The sequence below is a fragment of the Podarcis cretensis genome (assembly GCF_951804945.1).
Source record: "Podarcis cretensis genome assembly, chromosome: 2".
In the NCBI taxonomy this organism is placed as follows: domain Eukaryota; kingdom Metazoa; phylum Chordata; class Lepidosauria; order Squamata; family Lacertidae; genus Podarcis; species Podarcis cretensis.
Window position 1 is genome coordinate 106,852,028 of NC_137171.1, and position 20,843 is coordinate 106,872,870.

Here is a 20,843-nt window from a genome sequence, read left to right on the forward strand (position 1 = left end):
GAGCCTTCCGGTGACCCTGTGGGAAGGGATTTGTGCAGAAGTATTGTGGATTAATTTGGGGAAAAGAATGGGAATGGTTAGGAAATGGCAACATTAAAACAACTGAATCAAGGTAATGATGTCTCTGCCTACCAAGAGTTAATTGAACGAAAGGGGTAATAGACTCCAAATATTTTCATTTGAGAAATTTTGGGTTCAAAATAAATCGAGAAGGAATTATGTGGAAGGAAAGTGGATTTATAAGGATGGAAAGTGGATTAGAAGTATTATTAACAAAGAGAAAACAGAAAAAATGATATAAGAGGGATATCAACACAGTTGATCTGACAAGAATATAAAAACTTTGATGAAGGTGTGCACCACTTCCTCAGGCCTTCTGTCACACCCTCCGTGAATGTTTTTACATGGCTGGAATGTGTCCTTAAACTTTTATTATATCTCTTGCTTATCTGGAAGGGGTTTATGGAGGTGTGTGTTCAGGAACTAGCTGACTGTACAAAGCTTAAAGCCATAGCAAGTTGCTATATGGCTCCGTTGAGGATAAAATTAATGCCTCTAAAGCAGAATGCTGTGGATGTACATCTCGTAAGGAAGATACAATACTGCCTGGATATCCCCCCCCCCCAAAAAAAAATGGATTAAAATATTAAGATTACCAAAACAAGTTTTCATCTGGAGTCAAAAGTTTTAAATGTACTACCCACTAGCCCAAGCGGCGTCTGCATTGTTTATAGCACCAGGCTGTGTCAAACTTCTTCCTGAGGTTGAGAAACTTGTGTTTCGTTAACGGGAAGCTGCGTTTCTCAAAAGATGGCTCCATGTTGTACAAAACACATGCGGCCTGGGGGTGGGGAAGGAAGGTGGCCTTCCTAAGAATGTATAAGCTGGGGCAGGAAGAATTTGAAAGTGAGAATGAACCAAAACGCCTCCTCTGGAAGGCCTGGTGTGTGACTTGGAGAAGCCATTGTTGCTCAGCTTTGCCTCTCCTTCACTCTTGTTACATTGAGAGAATATGGGCCTACCCTCCAAGCAAGCCCGGCTCTGCCATTGGGGAGAGTGAGGCAGCCGGTGCCGCCTCAGGCAGCCATTTTTGCTGTGAGGCGAAGGCCGGAAGCTGTCATTTATCGTTACTGCATTTATCATTTATTTATATACCACCCTCAATCCGAAGATCTCAGGGCGGTTTGCGAGATAAAAATACAGGATAAAAACACAAAATAAATAGCTCAGACCAAAACAAAACAAACCCCTTCCCGCTGCCAAGGAACAGGGGAAAGGCGTTTAGACCACCTCAGAGGACAATAATAGTTTATTTGCTGGGTGGGAGCGAGGTGCCATTTGCTGCTGTGCCTCAAGCAGCAAAAATGTCTTCAGGCAGCCCTGAAGATGACTCAGGAAACGGCGACGCAGAGCGTTTTGACCATTTGAAGTGGGGAAGCGCTATGTGCAGAACAGAGATTATTATAGCTTCCTGCCCGTACGAGATAATGCCCATTCCTTCCCTCCTTTTCTCGCCAGCCCGGCTAACACTTCCTCCCACCCCACCCCCCCAAGCCGCCCATGAGAATCGGCACTGGGAGCACATTCCCATGGATGGCTTGCCCGGTTGCCATGGCGCCCGGTGAGCAAACAATTCCATGGCATGGCTAAGTCTCCCTATATAGCAGGCAGCAACCAGGCTCACAGGGCAAACACACATACACGGGAGGCCCCTTTTCTCAAGCCGAGGAGTGAGGGTTAATGCCTTAGAAAAATAGGCTGAGGCACAGCCTCCGCCCGCTGCTCCCTTTTGTGATGTGAAAAGAGGCCAAAGATATTTCTGGGGCCTCCTCCCCAATAGGAAGCACATTGTATCTTCCCTGGGCCAGATAGGAAAGTGTGAGAATCAAAGGCAAGGCCGAAGGGCTTCCCACCATTGCGGAGAGTGTGGTCCAGCAGTTTCCAAACCCTCCAGCTGCAGAGAACCATTTTTTAAAAACAAAAAACGGGCTTCCCTGCGGAGGAACCTCCTCTTGCACTGACCATTCTGGGAAAAGTTCTGGTGCAGGCAATCCAGAATAAACTATTCACAGCGGTGACAAGTCCATTTGTCCAATTATGTACAGAAGCAGATGGGGGAAGGTGGTTTTTAAAAGCAAAACGACTCCCATCCCCACTTCCCTCATCTGTTCACCCCCCAAAGGTGTTGCTCTTCTGACGGGCTCCCTTCCCTGAGGGCAAAAGGCACTTGTGGATTGAGGCTATGTGGGGGGAAGAAGGGATTTGATTCTCCTTAGCCATATGCCCCTTTTCGTGCCAAGTTTCCGATCCGACCATTTCATCTCGATTGGCCCTCAGCTCATACAAGGTGGTGGTTCAGGACTGCTGGGCCTCCTTCCTGCTCCATGTAAACTCCCCTCCAGTTCCCCATCTGAAGCATGATCAGCAATAGCAGACCACCTGTGTCCGGCAGTGGAAGCCTGTCAGCCATCTTTGAACGCCATCGGTCCATTCTTGTATTCCCAGTTCTTTTTACATTAACCTGCCAGTGGTTACTAACAGCTGGATCTCTGCTACTTTCCAGGTCCTGCCCACCCTTTTCTTGAATTGTTATGTGCTCCCGATATTAAATATGTTCTCCCTTTGGGCTATATAGCACCCCTTTCATTCACTCTGAAGCAAAGCATTTCTGTGGCTCACGTGCATTAGAATCAAGTGGGGTTCACTAGGGGCATAATTTCAGTGCAGGAAGTGAAAACATGTCAGGAAACCAATGGATTTTTATTCCGACAAATATTCAGGGAGTAGGGAACTTGCAGTCCCCGCCTGTTGCCAGGCCACAGCTACTATTGCATCTCTGGCCATTGGGGGGGGGGGCCGTCACGATCGCTGGACAGATGGGGGTTGAAATCCAACAGCGTCTGATAGGCCACCCCCCACTCTAGAAGCTTCTGTGTGTTGTCTTTTCTTTTTTAAAAACACAGTGCAACACTATCTCCCCTTTTGAACTGTTTTTTAGTCACCTTGTTTTTCAAGTGGAAATTCCTGCACACTATGTAGCATCCTTCCCATCCCACCTGTAAGGATAATGCAGTCTTTTTCCTATCAACAGCCTCTCTGTATGAGAGCTTATTCATTACCACATCAGAAGAAATGCTCATTTGCAGAATATTTTATCTGACATGGCAACTTCTGAGTTTCTCATACGGAAGGCTTTATCATCACGTGCAGACTTATCATTTCAATTAGAGACATGAGAAATCAGTCAGTTGTCTGTTACACTTAGCACTATGTATATCACTCTTGTGATGAATATATTTGGTTATAGTTATCTGTGTTACGTTAAGGACTCTGAGTTGTTTAAGTCTCCTTCTGCTAATCACAGGGAAAAAGAAAAGCTAAATTCCTGGTATCTGAATGTAAGGATGATGGAGCATAACATACTTCTAATAATTCCTGATCTACAGGCCCTTTCCTATACATCCATCAGTCATTTTATACAGAAGTTTAAATCGTGCCACCATTCCTTTCTTTCCCAGCTCCCAGAACGTATTCGCCAAGGAGACAGAAAGAATGAAGGTTCTAATTCAGGTTGCAATTTTTATCTCTACAGTGTTGCCCAGGCTGAGAGCCCATGCCAGGGTGGCATGGCAGCAGACAGAATAGCACACAAGACACAGGAACAAGCGGCGTTGAGTAGAATTTAATGACTCGGGACCCAAGACAAACACCAACTTTATACAAAGACAGAGCAAGACTGAGGCCTCCCTGGGAATGGGCCCAGGACAGCCTCATTTGGTTACAGCAATTCCAAGCATGGATAAAAGGGAACAGGGAGCCAAACATTTAAATAGGAGATGGTACTGGCAGTGGTTTCTCACCCCAAGGGGCCAAGAAATCCAAAACAACTCTGGGGCAGGCAGCCAAGTAGTAGGCCAAGCCGCAGTTCCATGCCTTCCACGTAGGAGGAGAAGGCATAGCAGCAGGTGCCTTCCAACATTCTTTACCCAAACTGCCAGACTAAGCAATGCTGGTGAAAGGGGTGGGTGGGTGCGGAAATCAAGGAAACTGGGAGATGCATACTTCTGTCATGAAGGCCCATTTTGCAGCCACGGTGTCCTGAGCTTGGGATACCAACAAGGAGCAGATGGGAAAGTGAAAGGGCAGGCAAAAAAATAGGGGGGGGGGGCTGTGGAATATTGTGAAGCAGGCACCCATGGTATGGCAAATCGGGAGGAGGCCCCTTAGGGGCAGACACCAATGACACCCACCCCCACCCACCACCCCCAGTAGAACAGGCTGGGTATGCAAGACCAGGAGCGCAGGACTCGCCACAGCTCCCCTGCCTCTGTGCAAGGCGACCAAACCAGAACCTTTGGGGCAGGAGATGCAGGAGGAACTGCCACACCGGGGGCACTCAGTGGGTCTCCCCTGGCACGCCGGCACAGGGCAGCCTCTAGTAGGGGGACACGAAGGGAAACCTTTTCAGCTTGCAGGGGAGGAGGAAGGGGGTGGAGCAGAAAGTGCTTGTGTGCTTGAGAAAAGGTCACAGCAGCTCCTCCTCCTTCCCACTGCAGGGGGGGACGCCGGGGCGGGGTAGGGCGGGAAGCCACAAAACAAAGCCTTCTTATGTACACCCCACCCGCCACCCACCCCCAGTGCAGAACGACTTAGTCAACTTCCTCCATGTTGCTGTAGGATGGAGCGGGGTGCTCTGCGACCCCCTCTGGTGCCAGTGCGGGAGCAACTTCAGGGGCCAGGTTGGTTCCAAAGGGTGGCGAGCTAATTCCCTGCAAACAGAACAAAGCGTTAGAGAGCAGCCGCAAAGGGTGCAAACGTCTCCCTGCCGTGGAAGAAGCTTATTGTCTTGTTTCCAATATGAAATCTCTAGATACACATTGTTTGAAGGTCCGGAAACAGATTTCAGGGAAAGAGTTCATATAAATATAAACCTTATTCATTGACTTCGTTCACAAGTTTTATATCCTGCTTGATTGCAACAAAAACCTCGGAGCAGTTTACAAAAGCTAAACGCTACAATTATCAGTTAAAAAAAATGGTTACCAAACAGCTATTTAAAGCATTCAAAAATAATCAAAATATAAAATAAGGTAAAGGCATGTCAGATTTCCACATGTCTGGATAGGCTTGCCTAAACAGAAATGTTTTCAGCAGGCACCAGAAAGAGTACAGTGAAGTACTGGCTGATGTCAATAGGCAGGGAGTTCCCAAGTGTGGCTGCCGCCGCACTACAAGATTGATTTCTTACAAATGCGGAACGAATATTATGTGGCACATGTTAACAGTGACAGGTCTGCAAATCAAAGCAGTCAAGTGGACACATGAGATAAGGCAATCTTACAAGTAACCTGGTGTCAAGCTGTTAAGCACTTTATATACCAGATAATGGTCCGACCATGACAAGGGAATGCATCATTGCCCACCTCCTTGGTCCATCCCTCTTACCATCACTTGGAGCAAAGACTACATCAAGAATGTGCCCTGCCTGATGTGTTGGGCCAATGACCATGTGAGAGAGCCATGGCTGTCAAGAGGTCATGAAGTCTTGAACCAGCTCAGCAGCAGTCTCTACATGGATATTGTAGTCATTCCAACACCTCAACCAGCCTGATCAGGGACACTACTGGGAATTGGGGGGGGGGGCATTCTAGAGACCAGCAGCATCCCAATCTGTCTCTCTAACCCAACACTGGGGGGAAACCCCCTAAGCCTTTCCCAACACCAATAATTTTTATGGCAAAGGAGATGGTGCTTTTATGGACAGTAAAACCACTACCACCCTGGATGCCCCCAGTCTAGCCTGGTGCAGTACTATTAACCAGAGGGACCCATCCAGCTCACTCACCCAAGTTTCAGTAATGCAAGCCATATCAGTCCCTTCAGTGTGAGCAGGTGAGCAGTTACAGCTAGTCTCATCAGTATATTGTTCAATTAAACATGGTGTCTGGTAGACAGGCACCTAAATACGAACTGATATTATTGAACAGTCAAATCTCCGGAAATTTTAGGAAAAAATCAGTATTTCTGAGTGTAATACATACAAAGCCTTACACATAATTCTCTCCTGCTCCAGGCTTGAAGAGTCAGCTATCCGCCTAGAGCCAGGTCTACTTTACACAAAACTGCCCCATCACCCCAAGAATTGTGTGCCAAGGAAACCTACACTCCGTGACCCACATATAATAACAATAATAAACATATAGTTTGCAAAAGGGCATGTAGCTAATGTATCCTGCTTCTGCAAATAATGGGGAAGGGCAAAAAAACTACCCTAACCAGTGATTTGAAATCCCACTGAGCTCCTCTTCTATTTCACTAGACATTGCCCATGCACTTCTGAAACTCTTCTTTGAAGATATCCATGCTAATAACTTGTTTCTTATTTTGCACAAACACTGAAACTCTCAAACAGCAAAGTGAGCTTTGCACCAAACTACAGAACACAGAGAGCTACAGAGTCATCACCACCAAAAGAATTTATCCAGGACTATTTTCGCTACAATTCAACGAACGGCCCAACCAATTCCTTGGTTCCCCTTGTGAACCAGTAGAAACAACAGCTAAGACTGGACAGGCTTGGGAGCCAGCGGGAAGATATATGTGTGGACGCGCAGAACCCCCATTAAATTTAGAAAGCAGGTGCTGAAAGAAAGGAGCAGCTGGGGAAAGAAAGGAGCCCATCCATATCTCTTTAGAACAGCTTAGGGTTTATTAAATACAATAAATAAATACACAGTGAAAGCTTTCCCACAGCACAATGCAATGCCTTTATCCACCCAGCTGGCAGAGGATGACCTCCTTAGGGCCGGGACGTCCTCACCAGAATTGCACATGGATCAGGCTGTGCTCTTTGGCACTGGTGCGGCTAGAGACTGCCCACTTCCTGGGACACAGCAGGAGTACCAGCACTAGACAGCCTGAAAACTGGGCACTGGAGACAAGGCCATATCCCTTTCCCTCCCTGCAACGAAAGGGAAGGAGGTGGGTGGGTGGGGGAGCCTCTCTGAAAAGTGCTGGGAAGAATGTGCAAGATGATGTTAAGAGTTGCGTAATGTTTATGAGTATAATATTAACAACAAACAATAATGACACACAAACCAAGGAAGGGGTGTTGCGAAGAATAAGACCTGGGCTCCAGGATCACAAGCTCTCTCTGACTTATTTGGCCACAGCCAAGAGCCTAAATTGGGGTACTCAGGATTGAACCTGTAGTCAAAGAGGCACCAGAGGGATCCTGCACTGCACTGGAAAAGCCACACAGCCTGCAGGGCCAGATTAAAAGAACACGAGGCTACACGACTCTGACGCCAGAGACACACTTCTGTTTCCTCGTGTGCACGCAGACATTGCCTAAGCGTTCAGAAACAGGTACGGGAGCTGTGAGGCGAGTCAAAGTAGTGTCTTCTCTTTAGCTGGGGCCCTGTGCTAAAGAACATTTAGCTGAACTGTGGTCTCACGTCTCGGTAGAAAGATTTGTAAGATGCCATAAAACAAAACAAAAAAGATGATGATACAGTTGGCTGAAAGCCAACACTATCCTGGTGAGGGAACCTAATCCATCAATATTCGGAAGAGTCAGCAATACATTCTCACTCCCTCAAACAATGAGGGAACAGATGCCCGGGGACTTCTTTTCCACCCCGCCTCGAAGCACGTCGCTGATGCCCAACTGGGTAAGAGGTCACGACCTTCAACTACTAGGCACATAGGGCAGGGGGCAGCTGTCAACCCAATACAGAGGAGCAATCGCAAGGCAAGGAGTGGCCAAGACCAACAGATCCAGTTAGAGAGACCAATGTCTGTAGCTCTGTAGCCTCTGCTGGAGTTCACAGATGTGATTCACGCGGGCCAAAGTCTTACAAGGCCGCAGCGCTTTAAAGGGCCTTTCCCCAGTTGCCAATCCATGTGGGACACGGGCCAAGCAGGAGAGAGCAGGTCCTAGACTTGAGGGCTTCGTGATGGGGAGGCACTGGCACTAGGGCTTCTTCTTGCACCCACCCTGGCAGGGAGCATCCAAGGCCTTCGTCACAAAGGTGTAATTGGAGGAGAGCCAAGGCTGAGGCGAGTGAGCTACCCTCCTGCTGGGTGCCGTTTCTGCTGCTACTGCTACTACCTCCAGCGGGTCTGATAGATGAGTGGGTAGAAAACATTCAGTAAGAGTGCCACAATGGCTGCCATGGTGCCCAGGACAAAGTATCGGACACGGCCTTCATCGGGACAGTCTGGGGCGAGGTGCCTTGTTCTTCGGCTGCAAGACCTCCAAGGGCTCCTCATCAGCCTCCTGGCAGCTTCCTCTTCAGCCTCCAGTTCCTGCCAGAGCAGAGAAGCCTGCGATGTGGAAACCTGCGTCAGCACTTGGTGAGAACACAGCGGCAAACCCCTTAGTCACCCACAAGCTGCCCTGCCCCTGCCCGGAACAGCCTGCCTGCAAGCGCACCTTTCCCACGCCAGATCTCTCTGCTGCGGCCCCACAGATTTTCTGCCCCCCCCCCCCGCTATACAGCTCCAGTAGTTCAGATACGGGGGCCTCCCAGGGACAGAGTGAGCAGCACAAGCCACAGAAGGATGGGGGGCAAGCGAGCCCCAGATTCTCAGAGTAAGGCATCCATGCTGGCTGGCTGGGGTCAGAGTTCTTCCCCCCCCCCCTGTCTGCAAGCGTCAGCACCAGCTCAATCCTTTCAAAAGACCCAGTCACCAAAGTCATCACAGCCCAGACTTCCTTGTATGCGCAAATGCACTGGACCACTCAGCCACACTGGGTGAGAACACGAGGATCATTCATAAACAGCCAATCGCAGTTGAGCTTTTGCTGGTGACAACATGAGGATCTGATGGCAGGCAGTCACATCCAAGCGCTTGCAGGTGGGAACATGAGGATCTTTCGGAAGGATGACAGCTAATCAACAGCTCAGCTTTGGCAAGTGAAAAAACCATGAGGAACATTCAGAGATGGCAGCCAATCATAATCACTCTTGTTTCTTTTTCTTTTTTTTTAAAAAAACCACAACAATAACGACAGAGTTGCACAGGAGTTAGTTGCAGAGTAACTAGTCACAGACCAGCTCTTCCACGTACAGAAAAATCATTCAGACCAGTCAGCCAATCACTGTGATTTCCTAGATAGAGGTTTAAAGGCGGGCAGAATCTGTCTTATCTTCCCCACTCCATCCCTTGGGATCTGTGCACAGGGGGGATCTGTGCTTCCAGACCTCCCATATTCTAAAGCTGGTTGGGGAGGGCGATGTTTTATAGCTGGTTTGAGGCGCCAGTTTCGCTGCACGGGTCAGCTGCCAGAGTCCACAGGCACAAAGGGAATCTTGGCTTAAGGCACACAAGCCCCTCTGGCAGCTTCTCTGAATGGATCTGTCTGCATCCTCTCCTCCTGAGTAGGCCATGTGGTTCCAATCGGCCTTGGCTTGCTGGGCAGATGGCCAGGGGGCAAAACACACCGCCCAGCTCCAGCAAGAAAGGGCAAGAACAATGCGGCCTGCCCCGCAGCACAGCCTCGGAGCTTAACCCCTGCCCAGGAAGCTGTCCTGGGCAAGATGCCACCACACCACATGGCAGAACCCCAGGAGACGCCAGTGCCCCCAACCCAAGTGCACACTGGAGGCTCTCGTCCAGGTGGCTGGCATTGCCTCAGAAAGCAGTGCTGGCCTTCCGCCTCCCCGGTCGCTACCATGTTAGTGGCTGGGAAAAGAGTCAAGGGGAAAGAGAAAGGAGAGGCTCTCAAGCCAACAGCAGCGCCGAGTGCACAGCAGTCCACAGTGCTGGAATCAGGCCCCTTAAAGTACGACACCTTGGCTGCTCAGGAACCGTGGCATTGCCGTTTCTTTGGCACCATTCCCTCATCTGCTCTATTTTGAACGGGACTTGCTGCTGTCACCCACAACTCTGAAGCCGGCACCCTCCATATTGAGGGGATCTTTCCCCCCCAGCCAATTCCCCACCCACCCGCAGGCGCCTTCGACTCAGGGTAGCCTTCCTGTTCTTGAGAAGGGCCTCTCTGTTTCTATCAAGACCTTCCCCTGACAGCCTTGAATGCTTGTCATTTTTCCAGGACACAACTGTTGGAAGGAGGCCCACAGCCCAGCCAGAGCTGTGAGGGGGAGCCAGCAGTCCCTTGGCTCCTCTATCGGCAGTAGCGAGGCCCGTTAGCAGGCCTGTCGAAGCGGGGAAGACAGGCAGCTCCCCCCAAAGCCCTCACCTGATTGGCTGCTGCCTCGGCAGATGGGGCCATGTCGGCCCGAGGGTCTGAGGGATGTGGTGGCCCCCGTGGGGGTCTCTCCACTGGAGAGTTTCGTCGGCGGTAGAAGAGCACGTAGGCATATCGTGTCACCACCTGGCTTTCATCCACTGTGGTGACGGTGCTGTCATCAAAGAGCCGCCATCCTGTGAAAGGGGACAGGCAAGGGATAAGCACACCAAGCTCTGTGACCCACTGATGAGGCAACACTGCCTGATCCTCACCTGTCCTTCACTCTTGCACAGTCTCCAGGTCTCCCACACATCAGGAAAGAGCTACCCTGTGCACTCACCCAAATTCAGCCCACAACTTACCAACGTGGTAGCTCCCACAGCCTTGCCTTGCTGTCCAATGTGCATTCATGGGTGCTGCTTCCCTGGCAGAGGTTAGCAGACTTGTGGGGGATTTTGCAAAGATGCCAGGACACCCCAGAATTAACTGAGAGCGATGAAGCCGGCAAGTGGGATCCTGTCACTATGTGAACCTATGAAATGTTTCCCCACCTACATGGACACTCTCTAATACTACAGTCATATTCACAAGTCCTAAAACAACTATTTATTCTTCGGTGTTATTAATTATCAAGGGCAGTATGTATTGGGGATTCATCAGATTCCCTTCCACCAAATCCCACTGTCAGCAAATTCTAAGCAATGGGATGAACAAACTGACTGGAAGTTAGGAAGGAGAAGGGAGTGCAGGGCATGGCAGCCCTATTCCCATGAATGACAAGGTCGTTGGCCCACAATGCTTACATGTCTACAAGCCATGAATGCTAGAACGGTTATCTCATTTCTTGAAGTAAAAAGTAACCAGCTACCAACCCAACTGGTCAAGACTGCTCACATGCAGAACAGAGAAGAAAAAGATTCTGCTTAGAAAACACTTCTATATAATGTTACTCAAAATAAAATAAACAATACAGTCGTACCTTGGATCCCAAACGCCTTGCGAGTTTAATGTTTTGGCTCCCGAATGCCGCAAACCCAGAAGTGAGTGTTCTGGTTTGCAAACATTCTTTGGAACCCGAACATCCAACAAGGCTTCCGATTGGAAGCTGCGCCTTGCTTTCCGAATGTTTTGGAAGTCAAATGGCTTCTGGAACGGATTCCATTTGACTTCCGAGGTACCACTTTATATCCTTAAAACACTCAAATTAGACCTGCTTCCCAGTCTTCCAAAATCCTACTGTATGAGGACCTGGCTCTAAATTCAATCTTGAGAGGCTGAGGAAGCAATAACAAGTATTCAGAACAATCTCCCTGGAACTTACTAGTACAGAGGGGTCCAGCTCTTTTTGACTGTGCATGTGGACCACTGCATCAAGACCTCTCCCATCATAAAGGAGGAAGGGCAGTGATTTTCCTTTGCAAATGAATGGTGGAGGCCAAGCTGTGCTGAGCAGAAAGCCCAATCTTGCCCTAAATCCTGCTTAAAATGTGAAGCAAGCCTTCTCCTCCCTTGCACCTGAAACATTCAGCACTGACTATGGAGGAAGACCCTGCTACTTCCTCATTGATGCCTTATCAAAGCAGCAATGAGTGCCCTAGCCAAGATCTTTCTCCTTGTGTAGGTCTCTGAGAAGATTCTACATCAATGGCTGGAACTTGGCTAGACAATCGATGGCTACCAGACCACATGAAGCTCCCCCCCCCCCGCCCCGGTAACTCACCCACATCACTGCGTTGGCTATTCTTGTCACTGGGCAGCCGTGCATAGGCTGTGTAGTGTCCGCCAATCATGCCCCCGTAGTGGTTGATAACTGCATACAGGTCATACATGGGCAGCTGCTGCTCATCCTTCTGGCCAATGCAGAACTTGCTCAGGTCCAAACTCCTGGGGACAGAGATAGGAATAAGGTACACAGCTGTCTTAACTTGTCCTATCTATATGTGTTTCAAGGCAGGCAATACAAGAAGTCTTCAGATTGCTTTGAGAAGTGGGCTGAGTTCCCTATCCCAACAAACTATAAAGACTGGGGGGTGAGGTGTTCCTAGCTTGCTCTGTTCAAAACGGGCAGATTTCAGAAGAGCAGCCACTGGAATTGGTTGCAGCAATACGGAAGATAAATTTGTGGCACTTTGAAGATGGATCAAGTTTACTTAGCGGTAGCTTGAGCCTACTTTCATCAGACACATGGTGGGTATACATGCACCACAATTGAGGACCTAACAATGCACACTTGACTACCACATGCATCCGATGAAGCAGGCTCTGTGAAAGAGAAATGTGCTGCAGCCTCAACGTGAAGGCACCACCAGCCTATGCTTTCTGCCCATCCTGAAAGATTTAGCCCAACTTCAGTTCCGCCCTCCCTTCCAAACAACGGGTGGCCAGTTAGGCTGCCTCCTTGCCACATGAGACGTAAATGCAGGCAAAAGGGTTGACAAGCATAGCCTGAGCATAAAAGGTAAAGGTAAAGGGAACTCTGACCATCAGGTCCAGTCGTGGCCGACTCTGGGGTTGCGGCACTCATCTCGCTTTACTGGCCAAGGGAGCCAGCGTTCAGCTTCCGGGTCATGTGGCCAGCATGACTAAGCCGCTTCTGGCGAACCAGAGCAGTGCACGGAAACGCCGTTTACCTTCCCACCGGAGTGGTACCTATTTATCTACTTGCACTCTGACGTGCTTTCAAACTGCTAGGTTGGCAGGAGCAGGGACCGAACAATGGGAGCTCACCCCATCGCGGGGATTCGAACCGCCGACCTTCTGATCGGCAAGTCCTAGGCTCTGTGGTTTAACCCACAGTGCCAACCGCTAAACACCCTTGGTGCTAAGACAGGGCCTGGCACTGCAGCCACATCTGATCCAGGCTTGGAGTGGAGGGAGATGCCTTCCGTGGACTTTCCTATGCGAAGTCCAAGTGGGAGCAAAGGAACACAAAGCGCAGCAGCATCTCCTCACCGCACTGGGAAATCCACCATGTCGTTGATCTTGTCTCTCCAGATAAAGCTGCGGAAGGAGAAGCGCTTGAGTTGTATGATGAGGACGTTGGGCAGGCGCCACAGCATGAGCTGCTTGGATGCCTCGCGGTGCTGCTTACATTTCGGGCAGTACCTGCGCGGGGAAAAGGGGGGCGGGGTCTGTTAGCTTCCTTTGCTGCCAGTTCTGCTCTTTACCAACCCGTTTTGCCGCACTACGGAAGACCAAGGCATCCTGTTTGTGTTTCTGAGATCAAAGGGTTTAGAAACAGGCTTTGATCACAGCTGCAGTATGCAGCATTCAGCTGATGGGAGAATGTGAGCTCTTTAATTGGAAGAAGGGGGCTTCCACCTGACGTGGTTTCAGAGAAGAACGTGACTGTATGTGGGACATGCTGAAGCATGCCTGAGAAGCCCAGGAATTCAACAGAACTCTCAGTCCTCTTCAGCCCCTCCACAAACTCCCAACAGTTCCTACTGTGCAGTACTTGACGGCCATCTGTCTTGGATGCTTTAGCTGAGATTCCTGCATTGCAGAGGGCTGGATCAGATGGCCCTTGGCCGTCTCCTCCCAATTCCATGAATCTATGATCCTATTATCACTTCAGTGTTTGGAAGCAGTAACCATTTCCCAGCCTACAAAAGCTGCAAATCTGAACCCCAAAACTAGCTGCACAGTGTATACGTTTCACAGACACTTTGGGATCCTGCTTATGGGGTTGTCCCTGCCCACAGAGAACCCTTTCTTACCAGGCCTCCTCTGGGGCTAACACCTCTGGCTTAGTGAAGAGGTTGAGGCACTGCTCCAGGGTGAAGTGTCCTGCCCTGGCTGCCTCACTCGCAGAGCCGGGATCCTCTACGCACTCCAGCTCCTTGGACTCTACAAGAACAAACTCCTTCATCCTCTCGTTGTTCTTCCAAACCAGGGCCAGAGAACAATCATCTGTCAGGTCAAGAGGGACATCTCCTGCAAGGATATGGAAGTTTACAGATGGTGCCACCCATCTAAACACACCAGGCCAAAAACAAACAGCCAAGAAATAAGAACCAGAGCAGGGGCAGCCAATATAGTGGGGCCTCCAGCAGTTGTGGACTGAAACCATAATCAGCTCCAGCCCAGCAAGGTCAATGGCCTGGAATTAGGGAAGCTGTACGCCATAACTTCTAGAGGGTGGTCATATTGGCCACTACCAAACTAGGGGCAGTCCGCCTTTCTGTTTAAGAACATAGAAAGGGTGTACGGAGCAAGAAACATGAGAGAAGAGGGAGGCAATTCCTTATCAAAGCTAGTTTCAATTCTTTGTGAGCAGGAAGATTTGCAAGCTTGTTCATAGCTCACCATGATCCTGCAAAGCAAGTTGCTACTAAGCCCAAATTTCACATGGATGGAACTGGGGTCAGGCCAAGGAGATTACTCCACTCTAAAGTCACCCAAGCGGAGCTCGCAGCCAAACATTCCACTAGATCACATGTTGGCCCTCCAAGTAACGGATGGGAAAGCCACCAAGGCCGCTTAAAATGAAAGATTGGGTGTAGGAGTGTGGGGACAGATACCCAAGACAAAGCAGAAAAGGAACAACTGCAGGCCCCATTGTCTGTTTCTGCAACTGTGTAGCATAGGTCAACGTCAACTATGCTGGAGGAGGAAAAGCCAGGAATTCCAGCTCCAAGGACTGTGCTTTCCTCCCCAGAACTTGTGCTCGTTTGTCACTCCTTCGGGTGGGTTGCTTGTATCCCACACAAATGTGGTAGTGGGAACCTTAAATCAGCATCCTGAGAACTGGGACTGGCAAGGGCCGCTGAATTCTAAGAGAAGTCATCTATGGGACAAGACACCCAGCTAAGATTTCCAGCAGCCAGGTTCTTGGTGCCTTGCATAGCTTCTTATCCCTTCCCCATAGCTACCAGAAAGATGTGGAATAAAAAATACAGATCTGTATGATTCACACAGATAGCAGACTTCAACCTTTTGTGCAGTGTGTGCATAATTTTAGCCCAGGAGAGACAGCCTCAGCTAGAGCTGATCAGTAGCATACATGTATTCCTTTAGGGGCTCAACAGCACCTTGCATTGGGTAAACAGATTAGATCAGCCTCTATCACCACAGAAGATCTCCCTAAGCAAGGATGGGGCCCTCTTAAAATACCAAGCCAAATGTTCCAAGATGGCACTGCTTTCAGAACCCTGAGATTTTAACCCTCACCTTTGTCCTCCAGCTTCTGCTCTTTGTTAACGGCATCAATTTTGTTGATGTAGAACTGGGTAGCGTGGGAACTCAGCCCCTCAGCCGGATGCTGGTAACCTGGGATGGCAGCTGTAGGCAAGCAAGGGAGGGATGGTGAGTGGCAGCACCTCAGCCGGCAGCCCCTTCTTTCCTCTGCTCAGCCACCCTATCCCCCTTTCCACACCTGGGACAGCATTTCATCTACAAAGCCAGGGAGATGGCTGGGGTCTTCAGGAACCGCACAAAACACAGGAAACGGCCCTGCTTCAGGATATTAATATTTGCTTCTGGTCATCTGTGTTACGTTCTGCTGCTTAGAAGCCTCCACCCTACACAGCATGAGGCATTTGGAATAAATTGTTTTCCTAATCCCACTTTTGGCTTTTGGGGAACAACGGGGACAAAAGCATTTAATAAAGTTGCTTGATTTTATTATTTTGATTCTCCTTCTTCTTCTTTGGCTTCTGGTATCTGAGAGCAGAGGCTGTTGGGAAATTTGCCTGCTGCCTACAGAGCTCCTTGTGCAACAAGCAGCCCTAAGGAATGCTGGCGTAACAGCCGTACCGAAAAGTGGTGAGAAACCCCTTGGGGAGGCAGACGCCCAAAGTAGCAGCCGGTGGAGGGTGGGGGGCTTTAAAGAAGGCCCATTCAGATTTGCCTACCTTCTGGCTTGGGGAGCCTCTCAAAGGGCCCCTCTCTTTCCACAAAGCTGTCAGCCCGTGTGTCCAGGGAGGGCTCGGAGAAGCCCGAATCCAAGCTCAGCCCCGAGCCTCTTCCTGCGGGGACCTTGCTTCTCACAGCGCTGGCGTCCCCCAGTTCCGGCTGCAGCTCAGGGGCCGAGAGAGACGACTGGGGTTCCTGCAGCAGGTGTGGGGCCCTGGCCCCATCTCCCGACTCCATGGCGGTGGAGGCCTCATCGGCGGCAGAAGCCGTGGCGGCGGCAGACGCGACTGTGGCGCTGCTGCTCCGGGCCAGCGCCTCTGGCTTCTCGGGAGGCTGGTGCTGCAAGCCTTGCTCTGGCGACATCCTGCCCACCTGGAATGGCGGCTGGAACACGCTGACCGAGTACCTGAGCAGGGAGAGGAAAAGCCGTCCGCTAAGAGGACAAAAGTAGACACATCACCTTGCCAACAAAGGTCCGTATAGTAAAAGCTATGGTTTTCCCAGTAGTGATGTATGGAAGTGAGAGCTGGACCATAAAGAAGGCTGATTGCTGAAGAATTGATGCTTTTGAATTCTGGTGCTGGAGGAGACTCTTGAGAGACCCATGGACTGCAAGAAGATCAAACTGATCCATTCTTAAGGAAATCAGCCTTGAGTGCTCACTGGAAGGACAGATCCTGAAGCTGAGGCTCCAATACTTTGGCCACCTCATGAGAAGACTCCCTGGAAAAGACCCTGATGTTGGGAAAGATGGAGGGCACAAGGAGAAGGGGACGACAGAGGACGAGATGGTTGGACAGTGTTCTCAAAGCTACCAGCATGAGTCTGACCAAACTGCAGGAGGCAGTGGAAGACAGGAGTGCCTGGCGTGCTCTGGTCCATGGGGTCACGAAGAGTCGGACACGACTAAACAACAACAACAACAACAACAACAAAGAGGTCACAGCCTGTCTGAAGAGGGAATGTGCTGCTGGCACTGAGGAAGGAAATGGAAGCTTCCTTGCTGCCTCGGCCAAAGCCTACAAAACGAGCCAAACAGCGGTGGCTGGCCAAGCGCCCAAGAGCGCTGCCAATACTCTGGCTACCTTACCTCGCATAACCTTCCAGAAGCTGGGCCAGCCGTGCATAGGTGAGGCGTGACTCCGGCACGCTGATGAGGAAGGGGAAGCCAATGTTCTCAGGGAGGCACAAAGCTTTGTGGTCAGGCCAGTGTGTTTTCTGGCACACTCTGAAACACAAACACAAAAACAGTCTCATGCAGAGGGCCGAAGGGGCTCGACGCAGCCATCCCAGCCCAGCCTGAGAGCAAGAGACGGCTCTCAGCTATGGAGAGGGTGAAAAAAGAAGGGGCGGCTTACACGTTGCAATAGCCGACACGGTAGCACCGAGTGCAGCGCTTCAGCTTCTCCTCTTCTGACTGCTGCTTCTTCTGACAGGCGGCACATTTGGTGATGGGAACGCTGGGCACCTGAGGACGCTTAGGGGAGAGAAAATGCCCGCTTAGGGTGATTCGGAAGCGGTGGGCACCTGTACTGGGAAGGTGGCAGGACAGAATGTGTAGGTTTCACCTTGAAAGCCTAAGAGCTTTCTTTCCATCTCCTTCTCGTACACCTGTATGGAGGGTGTAATGGCAGCTCCTGGCACTTACCTGTTGGACCTGCAGCTCCACCACACGCTCCTTGGCCAGGTCTGGAGAAAGCACTTCGAAGCACAGCAGGAGGTCTGTGGGGGAGACCGTGTCCAATGAGTGTGAAGGCAAGAACATGCGGTGGAAGCGGTTCTTGATTACCTAACCAAAGGAAAAAAGGGAGGTGAAGTCCAGCAGAGCGTTAACCAGGGGAAAAGCAATTTGCTCTGCTTCTGAGCTTCCCAGTGACATGTGGACTGTCCAAGATGGAACAATAAGCTTGGCCTGGATCCAATAAACAAACCAAATACTGAACAAGCAGGGTGTGCAGCAATTGCTGCAACAAAATGTTGTGGTGAATCGTGCACCTGTTCTGAATTTCCAGCTGGCCAATCAGGCCCCACTCCAGGATACTCAATTTTCTCATCTTCCTCCAGTTTCCCTTTTTCCTCAAACAGCTGAACAGCCTTGCCATGCCCACCGGGAATGCCAAATCCTCAGAGCAGTTCTGAGTGCACACCCTAAAGTCCTTCCCTCCCCATTTCAGACCATGCACGTCTTTCTACACATACACACGGTGCTATTCTGGTTACACAAGGATCCACCTGGAAAATGTTCATTATTACTATATAGGTTTGTGCTAGTGGCAGTAAAGACTCATTAGAACAGCACTGTGTCAGGATGAGGACGGAGTGGGGTGGGGAGACAGACAGACAGACATAGAGCTGCAAAAAAGGGAGGTGGCGGGGGAGGAACCAGATCCTTTTATGTGTGAATGGAATAGGAGGAACTCTCTGGGTTGAGTCTTTAGAGTCCTAACTTAGCCTGGAACAATAATACAGTCTTAGATTTGGGGAGTAGGGAGAATTGAGAACTTGCTGGTGGGAGGAAGAGGAGGAGGAAAAAGGAGACGAATTTGCAGCACTTTTTTAAGAAGCGGGAGGTATTTCCAACTAGGTTCATGCAAAAGTAGATACATATGCTGCAAGGATCCAGTTTAGTCTAATTGCCTAACTGTAAGCATATGGGAGGAACGGGGCATGGATAGACCATCATTGTCTCCATATGCTCATGACAATTCCCACCCCCCCCTTGCTCCACCCAACAAACAGGATTTTGGTCCAGGTCTTTTCCTTGGTAGACACTCCAGAGTTTATTCCTGGCGGGGCCTAGTACAGATTAAGTCTTGAGTGCAGCACCACTTGCTCTGTGGTCAGCCTTCTTATTTTTAAGCAAGAAATTTGTGTGCATGTACAGTCCCAGTGTAATGCATGCCACAACTACTGAGATGTGGGTGGGTGTGGGGGTGTGCGTGCACACACCCACACATATAATACATCATGCACAGCCTAGTGAGAGGTAGGGTTCTGTGTTGATGACACTCAAATGAAATTCTGGAGGTTGCAGGTAAGGGATCCCAATGAAGTGGCCAGATGCAAGAGCAAAGGCAAGAAGCAGAGCCAAATTTTGCATATTGATTGGAAATTTTCTGCCAAAAACCTTGGCTGCCAGGTCACTAGGTCTCCTGTACACATAATGGCTCTCTGGTACCCGGGCAGCCACAGCCAGGGGAGATCAGCCAAGCCTTGTGTTGTGAAAAGGGCACGGCATCCACAGAAAGAAAAAGCTCCAGAGGTGATCTGAATGCCAAGAAGCTTCCATTCAGTGAACAAGCCTCACTGCTGCTAGGAATCCTTAGAACCACAACTTTAGCAGCATTTGGACACAAGCAATCAGCCGGACCATGCCTACCTCAGCCAGGCGCAGGTTATCAGGAGTCACTCGCACGCTATGGGACACAGAGTCTAGCACCTCCATGGCAGTGGAATTCTCCTTGCTGATGCTCACCAGGAACTGTTGGAAGAGAGCATGTGCTGGGGTAGGTATATCACGGTGTGTGTCCCTTCCAGTCTTCCCTCCCACTCCCTGGTCTCATTAACATTTACAACTTCGACAATGTAGTTCCTGAACTGCACCAGGCTTACCTCATTGGATTAGCCAACCAATCAAAGCTGTACCCGTGGTGTGCCTATGTTCACATGCTCTCTATTGCAATTTAGACATATTTTGAGTTGAAGCACTTGGAACCTGCCCCCGACACATATTGCTTTGCCTCTCAAAGCAGATGTTATTTCCGCTGGTATGTCCCGCTGAGTTTCAGAAATCTCTAAAGCTCAAGGCCGCTCATGACATAGACACTATTCTGAAGGCATTTAAAGCACAAGATAAAAGATTCATCCTGGGCAGCTGGGATGCTGCTGCTCTTACCTTAACAGGTTTCTTGTGCGGTTCCTTTGCAAAGTAATAGACCGTCAGCACTTTCTGCTTTTGGGGTAGGGGGACTGGCAAATAGAGGAAGGGGTCAAACGTGATGGACACCTGCAAGCAATAGGATTTGGCAGTCAATCAGCACCCCCTGGACATAATGCGTAGTGCTGGAGGCACTGGCAAACCCCAGAGATACAGAAATGGCGAGTCTGGGGTCAGAGGGCAGCAACCAAGGGAAGGAGGCAGCCTGGTAAAGGTGTCGTACCAAAGGATCACCAAAGTCCTTGATGGCAGGACACATGGACCGTGGAGTGGAGGATATGGTCCAAGCTAATGAATAATCACTGTAAAATTAGTAAATACCACCTCCCGCCAAGCTAGTGGAGGAAAAGCAACTTTAGATGCAGGCCATGTTGCCCCGCAGCAGGCTCAGAGCTGCGAAGCAACCAGGAAACCCAAAGAGTTGGCACACTACCTTTGAACACACAGGGCACACTAGCTTGGACTTGTACTGGCCCTGGAACAGGTCCACGATGAAGGAGTCGTTCCTCATCTTGTGCCGTTTCCAGGCCTCTTCAGCAACAATCTAGCAGTCAAAAACAAGTAAATAGCAGTGAGGGAACAAAGGCAGGGGTGAGCAAAGGTCCTTCAGGCTCAGCCTAGCCAAGGCCTCCCAACTTCCACTGGGCCATTGTATATATTATATATGTGTATATATAAAGACTTGCCTCATCAGGTCGTCCATCTGAATCTACCGTTTCAGTGTAGGGCTTGCTGTGAATGCGGTTCAGGTCCTCATGGAGCCCATCCAGCAGAAAAGCCATGAATTCCTGGGCATCGTGTTGAGCATAGCCTGTAAACTGGCTGGCCTTGCTGGCCACAATCGCCTGTGGG

The 20,843-nt window shown here is 50.0% G+C and overlaps 1 protein-coding gene and 1 long non-coding RNA gene across 11 annotated transcripts in view; one reads left to right on the top strand and one right to left on the bottom strand.

Annotated features, from left to right (window-relative positions):
• Positions 1-2,160: 2,160 nt before the first annotated feature.
• LOC307209229 lies at positions 2,161-4,286 on the top strand. The gene is made up of 2 exons (XR_013835448.1): positions 2,161-2,563; positions 3,593-4,286. It is a non-coding gene; the product is annotated as an uncharacterized lncRNA (long non-coding RNA).
• Positions 3,667-20,843, bottom strand: part of USP19 (ubiquitin specific peptidase 19) — a 42,835-nt gene continuing 25,658 nt past the window's right edge. For 9 of the 10 annotated variants that reach the window (XM_079957986.1, XM_079957993.1, XM_079957992.1 and 6 more), the window contains 14 exons: positions 20,678-20,836; positions 20,425-20,535; positions 19,950-20,060; positions 19,434-19,535; positions 17,703-17,843; positions 17,413-17,531; positions 17,145-17,282; positions 16,054-16,460; positions 15,371-15,481; positions 13,918-14,134; positions 13,151-13,303; positions 11,919-12,082; positions 10,208-10,392; positions 6,689-8,328 (listed from right to left, as the gene is read on the bottom strand). In XM_079957986.1, the coding sequence (XP_079814112.1) occupies positions 8,110-8,328; positions 10,208-10,392; positions 11,919-12,082; positions 13,151-13,303; positions 13,918-14,134; positions 15,371-15,481; positions 16,054-16,460; positions 17,145-17,282; positions 17,413-17,531; positions 17,703-17,843; positions 19,434-19,535; positions 19,950-20,060; positions 20,425-20,535; positions 20,678-20,836 (2,337 nt within the window). In that variant the 3' untranslated portion in view covers positions 6,689-8,109. Of the gene's footprint in view, positions 4,770-6,688; positions 8,329-10,207; positions 10,393-11,918; positions 12,083-13,150; positions 13,304-13,917; positions 14,135-15,370; positions 15,482-16,053; positions 16,461-17,144; positions 17,283-17,412; positions 17,532-17,702; positions 17,844-19,433; positions 19,536-19,949; positions 20,061-20,424; positions 20,536-20,677; positions 20,837-20,843 lie in introns of those variants that run through there. The other variant, XM_079957985.1, reaches the window with a different exon arrangement.